At 37.6% G+C, this 10,436-nt stretch overlaps 1 protein-coding gene across 7 annotated transcripts in view; it reads left to right on the forward strand.

Annotated features, from left to right (window-relative positions):
• KLC1 (kinesin light chain 1) overlaps positions 1–6,304 on the forward strand; it is a 43,929-nt gene extending 37,625 nt beyond the window's left edge. For 4 of the 7 annotated variants that reach the window (XM_051622620.1, XM_051622621.1, XM_051622619.1 and 1 more), the window contains 2 exons: positions 3,541–3,607; positions 4,972–6,304. In XM_051622620.1, coding sequence (XP_051478580.1) covers positions 3,541–3,607; positions 4,972–5,037 — 133 coding nt within the window. In that variant the 3' untranslated portion in view covers positions 5,038–6,304. The remainder of the gene's footprint in view (positions 1–3,540; positions 3,608–4,971) is intronic. The other 3 variants (XM_051622624.1, XM_051622626.1, XM_051622625.1) reach the window with 1 other exon arrangement.
• The last annotated feature ends 4,132 nt before the right edge of the window (positions 6,305–10,436 follow it).

The raw sequence follows: 10,436 nt of genomic DNA on the forward strand, positions 1-10,436 counted from the left end.
CGATGTGTTTTTCTGAGTGCTCCAAGGAAGGTTTGCCTTCCTGTTCTTGTTTGGCTATAAAACATTGTGTACAGCTGCAATACACACAGAATTCGCTTCCTTGCAGAACTGTTTCAAATTGAGCCTGATCTGTTTTTTTTAGAAATGTTAACTAAAATTTCCGTCTCAGCTGCTGAACACTTGATGTTGAAGGCACTGAATCAAATTCAGGGTCAAAAATCCCTTTGCATTTATTGATCCATCATTAAGAACTGCCTCTGAGATGATAGACTGGAAATAAACTGTGAAAAACATGTAATTAGAAGAAGGAAATATGTAAATGCTACAGGGAAAACAAGCAAATGCAAGCCAAAATAGTGTAAAAGAGATTTCCTTCTTTGTTTTCAGTATTAGCATTTTTTATGTTGTTTTTTTGTTCCTATTCAGTTCTGTCTAGAGTTCATAAATATAGTTCAGGTATATTATTGTATTAATAGGTGCAATAATTCATAGCTAATTTTGCATTTTCCCCTCAATTTTGTGAGACATGGAAAGGTTTTCAGTTCCTTAAAAGCCAAAAGTTTTATTCCTTGTTCTCTGTAGTAAATACAGCTAACTTTCTGCCTGCAAAGTAACTCGGTGATTACAGGTGTAGAAAATTACGCGTATGTATAACTGAAGACATTTGGCTTTGCAGTGTCCTGTAAGAACTGCTCTGTCTTCTGTTGTCTGCACTTTGATAGTGTTATTTAACCAGTGTAGAAGTAGCCTGCCTACATGAACTTTAATTCTGTTGTAGGGTCTGTATCATGAGATATCTTCAAATACAGACAATATGGGAAAAAAATGGAAAACCTATTGCTTTTCCTTTTGACAGAGTATTATTTTTAGACACCCCTGTTGTTCTCTGAATAAGTTTTTCTTAAAACTTGCAATAAATCTATTGCATTGACGGGCTTTTATATAGATATCCTTGTTAAGTGTGTTAGACAATAAATACTACAGTTTATGTTCTTGTAAGATAGACATTTTTAATCCTATTTTATATTTTAATTTGTTACTTAAACCAGCTAAGATTCCTAGTATTAAACACGACCCTTATAGATCATGTAGCGTAGTTGTACATATTCATACTCCCAAAACTCATTTTTTCAATTCTTCAGAAGCTTTAGTAAATAGTTATTTTTTTTTTTCAGCTTCCAATTTTAATAAAATGGATATACAGTTTTAATTATGCAAACCTTTGGTTTTTAGTGTGTTTGATAGCTGAATATTACAATACTGACTTAGCTTACATATAAAACATTTTTGCTATGAAATCAGTCACTCTGGGTAGACTTACGTGCCTCCTTCCTTACCAGTAACCTCTGCATTCCCTGCCTATGTCTCTATTAAGACTTTATTTTGAGATTGGTTTACCCCTGTTGCTTACACTGCACTTCTTTAAATAGTAATTGCCAGCGCTGGTATAATTCTGAAATATGCAAATACATTAATATTGCAGTATGACAGAAAGACTTGAGTTTTCATTTTGTTGCTTGATACAGAAGGTCAAAGAGAACAAAGTGGAAAATTCAACAGGGAAGTTTTTTCTTTAAAATAATGCAAAAAGTCTTTTTTACAAAGAACAAATCACTTCCAAAATGTTCTTTGAAACACATGCTACCTGAAGCATGGTATCAATCCTTTCTTTATTATATTTCAGAATTCAGTTCTGTAATAATTTTACTTTGCTGAATTAGTATTAGATTTGATTTTCTCACTTTTAAAATGTTGACCATATGGAAGAACAGTTAAGAATTGTAATTTAAAAGGAAAAAAAAAAAAGCTTTCATTACGTAGCCCTAGAAAAATAACTGCATGCTGTTTGTGCAATTTTCTTTCTAACATGGAGGGAATTTAGTGTATTTGCCAGACTGAAGTTCTTAGGTATTTTGATTTACCACAAAAACAAAACCAAACTAGTATCTCGTGTGATTAATAATTTTCATTGGCACTTCAGCAAGAACCTAAAAACTTCACCAGTAAAAACTGACACATGTATTTTTATTTCCCTGGAATGTTTTCCACAAACCTTTATGCTCTTTTGGAGAGTTCGATGTGATGTTTTGTTTGTGTTCTACAGATTAACTTCCTTTGACTTCCACACATAACCTCTGTTGTACGTGTTTCCTTGAATAAATGAGAGGTGTACACACCATGCACGAGTCCTTGCTTTGTTGTTGCTAACACTCACGTCAAATAGTTTAAGTTGTCTGCATTCTGGCTTTTGAAAAGTTCAGCTTTAATGCTAGGAAAACCAATAAGCCTGTGTTCTGTGGCAGCTGTTGCCTGTGTTTGTTAGTATTTTGGTTCATTATTCTGCTAAGCCTTTGCTTTATGAAAGCATTTAAAACTTGTGCTTGACTTTGGCTGTTAGTAGTCTTGCTTCAGGAGGAAGAAAAACTGGTTAATATCTAATGTGATCTGTATGGATAAACCTTTCCATGTTATTGGAAGGCATTGGAAACTACATCAGCCAGTTGTCTTTAAAGATGTAGGTAACACTGCAAGATTAGGGCCTCACAGTCCTACGAATAGTTCATCAAACAGATCTTCAAAGCCCTCATTTAGTAGTTTTGCAGTATTTAAAGAGCGAGTGAAGAATCAAAGCAAGCATACCTAATGTACAGACACTTTGGGATAAAGGACATCACATTCCTGCTGTAGTCACTGTGATGACAGGAAGCTTAAGGCTAATCTTGAATTTAATTACACACACATGAAAATATTTTTGTTAAATGTTATGTTTGAGAAATGTGGGTAAATTATTGATCCTTACCTCAGCACCAGTAGATATTACAGCTAATGCAGTGATAATTTGACTATCAGCTCCTGTGCAGGGGATTATTTTTTTTTTTCCTTTTCTGTTGCTTTCAGTACAGTAGTCTAGGGTTATTGTTACCATCACTCAGAGCATTGTAAAGCCAAAAGCATAACCAGTTAACAGCAGCAAACCATCTTGTTTCTCTGCACTTCAAAATGCTTAACACTAAAGATTCTAAAAGTGCTTTTTGAAATTTATTCTGAAGACTTACCTAGATGAGGCAGAAAGTACTGAACCTAATGTTTGCTGTAGCTTTCCTAAGTTAAATGCTGTCTACGTGACAAACGTGTTCCCCATTTTTTTCCTCAACTGTCTGAATGTTTTGAAGCTTTTGTAAGAAGCTGCATAAAATTGAAACTGAGAATTAGTTAATAAAAAATCAAAGCTAAGTCAGTGTATTCATTTGATATGCTTTAAAAATTGAGATTTTGAGTTGAAATGAAATCAGTTGCCAGAAATGTTTCAAGCTCTGGCGGAGCTTGTAATTTTGCGGGTTTAATATGTAACTTAGAACCCAATATAAACATATTCTAAGTTATATAGTTAACTTAAAGGGTATCCCTCAGATCAGTTTTGGGGCATTGTTCAAAATCCCTTAACTGTGCATTGCTCATTGTTATACTTGTGTTTTAGAGCTGTTAGTTTTCAGCTATTCTGATTGGTTTATCCTTGCATGTTCACTGTCCTGGTTGCAGCATGAAGCGTGCCAGTTCTCTGAATGTTCTTAACATGGGTGGCAAGGCTACTGAAGATCATTTTCAAGTAAGAAGCCCTACAATATTCTTATAAAAATAGGTGTCACTAGTAGGGTTTGGGATAAAAAGAGTATGAAAAATAATAAAACAACAAAGTCCCAGTGATTGGTAAGATCCTACTTCAGTAAGATGTTTAAAGTGTATGTTTAAGGCATCATTCTGTAACACTTCTGTGAATTATCCTTAATTTTAAGCAAGTGCATAAGTCCAACCACTGGCTTTTATGATATCAAGCAGTCTCTGGCTTTGGACTTTCTAAATACTACAGTGGATAGGAAACTTCTGGAACCTTACATTCTTGTAAATGCTACTTAAAAATACAAGAACTTCTAAAGCCCAGTTAAATGGTTTGTTTTTGTTTTTGTTTTTTTTTAACTTCAGCCCCTTTATTACAAAGGGCCCAGTCACCTCAATTGCTGTACATTTTCAGATCCCCTTACATTCAACTTCAGTTGTTCCTGAGGTTGTACAGGAGCAGTTTGTCTGATCTGTGTTATGCTTCTGCTAACATAAACCCTTAATGGTGTGTGGTGTGTGCCCCATGGCTGCTTCCCATTTCCTATTTTCTCCTAATAAGGCACTGCATCCTAGATTGTCAAGTAAGCTAGCAGCATTCTGCCTTCTCTACACTGCTGTGCATTTTACTAACACAGTTATTGCAACTAATTGTTAGGAAGATCAAATTGCTTCTGTACTAACAAACCTGTACACAAGGATCTTCACTGTTTGTCCTAAAGCAGCAAAAAGCCCAAACTGTGTGGCTCTCATTTGACTGTTAAGTGGTGAAAAGGTGTCTTAACTATATTATCTCTAACGAATATACTGTAGATTTTCCTGTGGTGTGAAATGTAGGCAAAACTTCACTTAGGGTGAACTTCAGCCAAAAATAAATAAAAACAAAATCCAGGGTAAAGCATAATGCTTTGCAGCAACAGTGGCAGCATGTCAAAATGTCATGCCCTAGGTGCCCCTGAACTGGAGCCTTAGTATAGAATTGATGTGACTTCAGAAGATAAATGTATTGCTTATATGTACATTGTGATAATAAAATTAGTTCCCACTTCTTGTGAACTTCTGTAGCTCACCCACTAAGGGCAATTCCCATAGATGGGCTCTTGCATTGCTGGTGAGACAGGGGTCAGGACTGTAAAGGGTGTAAATACACATCAGCAGATCTTTCCAGTATTGCTAGTTGAAAGTTGGGGAAAAGGGTGTTTATTAAATGTGGAAAAGTGCCCCCTACCCAACAAGACCAGTTTTCCAGAGATGCATATATTAGTTTTTCCTGTTTGTTAGAACTAGTGATTTTGTTTATTTGCTTGAACTGTTGGGCATCTGCTTAATTTGTTTGTCTTTTTCCCCTCCACACAGGAACGAAATAATTGTCTGACAGACTCAAGAGCTCTGAGTGTCAGTCATACTGATCTGGCGCATTGAGATTCTTGGACAGAAGCTAGCTAATATTCCTTTGTGAACAAAGAAGCACTGAGACCTTCAAAGCTTTGGTTCCTCATCCTTATGTATAGGAACACCTAGTTTGTAGATTTTGTTGGGTTGTTTTTCCAATGGACTGCTGTTTTTACTTTTCTAAATAGGGACAATTTTAAACACAGCATTAGAGGGTATTTTCTTCTAAAGGAAAACTATATAGATATATATTGCTCATTGCACTGCTCCCATTCATGCTACTTACATGGATTTCTTTCATAGATCTGAGTATTACAGCAGCCAAAAAATAAGTAAAAATACAAACATATTTAATGCATACCAAAAGGCAAAAAGATTTGAAAATGCAGGCAAATTTAAACGTGTAGCAGTAAATATATACAGTGCTGGAATGAGAAAAGGATAAATTTATGTGCATTACTGTATAAATTCAAATGGAGCATACTGTATTGGTGGGGCTTTGCACCACTGATTATTGTAATATTAGAAACCTTAGCTGGCAAAAGAGTACTTAGACCTGGCTTTCTTAACCACTAGATTGAGCTGTTAAATTGTACAGAGAAGATGGTTGGGGTGACGTTACTTAGAGATGGCATGAATAGCAATACCTGTGGCCATAGCTTTGATACTCGTTGATACAAGTTTATTAGGGCACAATAATCAATGGAGATAGGATGGCTCGTGTTGATCAGGAGAAAAGAGGAAACGTTTTGACCTTAACCTTGTGTGGTTGAAGAATACTGAAGGTTCAGACTGCAGTGGTGCCAGAGCAGCTGCTCTGAGGGAAGCATCACGCCTCAGGTTGACTTTCTTGCATGTTCACTGGAATTCACAATCCCATTCTCTGTACGCTTGAAGGGCTCCAACGTTTCCTTCTGCTGATCCCAAATCTGGCCTTTCTCCATGACAGCTGATGACAGCAGAAGCAGGCAGTGACACGCTAGGCTGTTCCACTGTGGAGCAGCTGCTGTGCAAAGGACCACGTGAATCCTAAGGGCCCCAGTGGAAGCACTAGATGGCCACAAGTGGCAGCCTACTCGTTAGACCACACGTCCATATTAAATCTACTTATGGTTAATATATATGCTGTCTGTATGCAGGACTGCTGCTGGAACTATGTATGTATGTATTTTACAGACACCAGTATTTCCTCTTGCTTTTCTGTAAAGCTTGTAATTATGATATTTTTTTGTAAAAATTCTTACTCCTGTGAAGTTGGATGAGAAAGTAAAAAAAAAACAACCAGTGTGTGCAGAAATGTATTTGTGGTCGTAGTTGGACAATGCTGAACGAAATGAACTTTGGGAAAAGCTGGAATATTGATTCAGGGTTAGCACCAATTGAAGGAGGGAAAACATAGGAACATAAGTTCTGTTTGAACAGAAGCAAGTTCTACTGGAACAGGCTCTGAAGAGCTGTCAGAATTAGTACTTCACAGAAGTGTTTGACTGGTTTTGCATCTGGTTTTCAGTGGGTCACAGTAACTGATGCAAGAAGCTGTCTGTGTAATGCACTTACCTATGTTTACCAGGAGGTACCTTTTTAGCATCTCCCTAAAGAAAGCTGCATGGTCCTACCTGCTAGAAAGACAGAAAGGGTGAGATATGATGCTGCTAATATGTAGGAGTTTTAGCACAGAGTAGTGCAATTCATTAATTAACTTGAGCAAGAACAGAGTGTTGCTCAGTCATCTTAACAATACATAGTCATAATGTAGACTCCTGAGTTTTAATCTTTTTATTAAGAGCTTTTTTTATATTAAAAAATACATAATATATACTTTTTTCCCCTAAAGCAGAACATGCTCGATGCACCCACTCGTGAATTCAGTTCTCTGCACAAAGCCAGACTCTGCTGGCTTTGCCCAGGAGCTGTGTGTGCAGCAGGTTGCCCAGCTGAAGGTGCCTGTGTCCAGCCAGGGGGCGGCAGAACCCTGGTTGCACAGCCTGCCGTGGTGTCTGTCCCCTGTCCCCCTGGCACTGCTCCCTGCAGGCAGCCCTGCTCCCAGCCTGGGGCACACCAGCTGCTGGAGCACAGAGCTCAGCAGGCCTGGTCTGTACAGCTCAGCCTTCCACTCTGAGACTGTTACAAAAGTCTGACTTCCAAAAAAACCTCCCACAAAACTGTTTGGACACAGAACTGACTTTGGTAATAAAGAATTACTTAAACTGAAGAATGTGTTTTCTACATTCATCTTTCGACTCTGAAGGAAAATTATTTTTGCAGCTTCTGCAACTCGTGTAAATAGCAATAAAATATTTAACCATGTGAAATTGTAATGTACATTGTTTTTTAAAATGCAAGACTGTGGTGTGTTGATGGTGATAGTGAGGGCACTGTCTTGTTCAGGATCCTGCTGTTGGTGGCATTACTAGTACTGTGCTTTTAAATGTTTTAAATTTTAATATAGTGTTTTAAAGTGTGTGGGAAGATTAAGTTGTTGAGCTGCTGCTTATTAAGCAGTTCTTACACTTAAAAGGTTAATTATATTTTTTTTTTCAGATAAGAAACAAATGTTAAGACTTACCTAATCCATAAATCCCCAAGAACGTTAGTCAAGCCCTTGCAGTCATAAGCCAGTGACCTGGTTGCAGTTTGAGAAGACATTGTAAAGTACAAAAACAAAGTTAAGGTCAACATTCTTTGTATTTGACTCATGCATTAATTACTGTCAGGACATGGTTTGTATACATTTAAATTTAAGGTGGGCTTCTCAGTTTGCTTTCATGTAAGACTTTCTGAATTTTGTCTGTTGTAGCTCACAGTCTAATGAATTACAAAACCAGAATACCCAGTTGTGTAATTATTGGTGTCTTCAGTACCAAGCTGAATCAACAGTTCTTATGAAACAAAACTATGAAAGACCTTCAAAATCGACAGGCACCTTGGCAGTGCTACTGTGTGTTGGGTCTAGGTGCAGGGTGACCTTCATTAAAGCCATCATGAGGGCTCCAGGCTAGGCCAGTGTCTCCAGATTCTCCCACCACCAGTGGCTCCTCCTGGGGCAGCAGTGAGGGCTGCTGGTTTCAGCTGTTACTGATGGAAAGGTGCCCTGTGCCCTTCTGTCTGTCGGTTGGGTTGGGTGCTGGTCTGTGGGAATATTGGCAATATCTGGTCTTGAGTTCAGATGTTACTAAATATTACTGTAAAATATAATGGTTTCATGATGTGCTCCTTGTTCAGAGGAATAACTGAACTATTGCTGTGATGTTTGGGGCTGGCAGTACCACAGTGATAGAACATAGCACTTAAACAGTGGAAAACAGTTGGACAGGTTATCTGGAGTTTGTACCTTTTCTTAAACAGCACCCCCACCCCCCAAGCCCTCCTGAATGGGAGTAAATTAAAACGGTTTTAAGCTTGAGAAGCATTTGTGCTTATATCATTTGAATCCAGTAATTTTGAAAACTGTGTGGTTCTGTTGTAAATATGTAGTAAAGGGGGTGTGCAGTGCTTTGCTGAAGGTGTGTTTACAGTACCTGATGAGTTCACATCAGTTGTTGTTATACAGGTCATGCATTTTTGTCTGAAAGCTGCTAAGAGAATTGAATTTTGGTAATGTTGGCCTGTACTGAGAGAATAAATGTTAAAAGACACAATGCTGTGAAGTTTAGTTTCATTGTAGTAAGTTTACCCTGTCACAGACTAACAAAACTATTGGTATAAACATCAGCTTTTTAAAAAAATGGTTCAGAACTGAGGGAAATCTTGAACATCTACATTTGATTGTTTTTCCCCCTAAACCACTCACAGTAGTCTCAGTACACACTGATGTCAAAATGTTTTGGGTTTGTTGTTTTTTTTTAAAAAAAAAACAACCCTGAAGTGAGAAGCAGAACACAGTGGCAATGTCTGTCAGAGGGCAAGAGACCTGAGCTGTGGAGAAGATGGTTGTGCTCATGGTGACATTGCAAAACTGTCACTAGTTATGGCTGCTTGTAAATAAGAAATATTGAGAGAACCATAGTTGGAAGTTCATTTAACGCTCCAGATACATCTAAAAAGCTTGAAGCTGCTCTCACTGTTGTGCTGGCACACACAAGTGAGAGGCTAAAAATTGTATCCAGCATAAAACAAGCTCAGTGAAGCAGTTTTAAAAACCAGATCAACCCTTAGGCTCCCTATATTTATACTCAAGTCCCAGTTCAAGCATGGAAGGTTTATGGAGTCTTGGGAGTATGTACTAGAAGTGTAGTACACAGTAGTGGGGGCAGGTGACAGTACAGTTCAGCCAGATGAGGTCTATGCAATCAGAAATATTTTCTGTTCTATAGGACCTATTTTAAAAAAACAACCAAAATCCAACAACAGCAAAACCAGAAAACCATTTGTCATGTCAGTGTAGCATTGAGGAGAACCTCCTGCCCTGATATATGGGTTCCATGTTTGATTTAAAATAAATAAATCTTCCAAGATTGACTTTAATCCCCATGTGTAGTTACTACTTGTAACAGCTATGGATGAAATCCCATTCTGAGTTCACCTGTTTGTGTTATCCCATAAAACTTTGTTGAAAATAAAATTCCACAGATGTGATTTTCAATGACTAGTAATTTACTGTGATTTCGTCAAGAAACTTGCAATGAGATTGTTTGACATGTTCTGCTACATCTGTTTCATTAATGGGTCATTTGTGTAAGTTCTTTTATCTTTACCAAGTACAAATGCATTTGGTTCTACCTTTCCAAAGCAATGTTTCCAGAACCCTCTATGATCTTTCTGTTGAAAAGGGCCTCTAAATACATGGCAGAGCTGCAGATTAATTTGAAACTGTTTAAAAGTTTATCGTCATTTAATGTTTTCCAAAGTGTAGAATAACGTTTAAATGTCTTAGAGGATAAAGACAATAATACAGTCTAGAATGTAATGCTTTTATAAAAATTACTTACATTTTTTTCCTGTATAGCAACAAATCTCAGTTGTGAAATCCAAAGATGAATAAAGCTGTATAAAGGGAAGGTTCCTAGATGGCATTTATTAAAACTTAAGCATATTTCAACAGTTCAGACACAAGGCTCCAAAGAGGGCAGATGCCTTGTTCAGCCTCAGGATTATGTCCCCAAAGCTGTACTAACTTCAGCTTAACGTTCAGCTGCTGGGTGGGGTGGACTGTCATCTTGGGGGACAGTGAGGTTCAGGGTTTGTGTGTGATGCTGAGCCAGGAACCACAGCACCATTAAACTTCCAGCTGGAGAGTTAAGTAAGAACCAGGATGGGAAATGACAGGAAGACAGATGTTACTTACATTTGTTGGTCGAAGTGTTTTTCACCAGGTAAATTGGGACTTTGGTTACAGACCCATCTGACTTTAACACATCTTGTGCCTGCAAGCAGTCAGGTTGCAGAAAGAGCTGTCAAAATATTACAAAATAGAACCTTAAGATGTGTAT

The sequence above is a fragment of the Apus apus genome, chromosome 5 (genome assembly GCF_020740795.1).
Source record: "Apus apus isolate bApuApu2 chromosome 5, bApuApu2.pri.cur, whole genome shotgun sequence".
In the NCBI taxonomy this organism is placed as follows: domain Eukaryota; kingdom Metazoa; phylum Chordata; class Aves; order Apodiformes; family Apodidae; genus Apus; species Apus apus.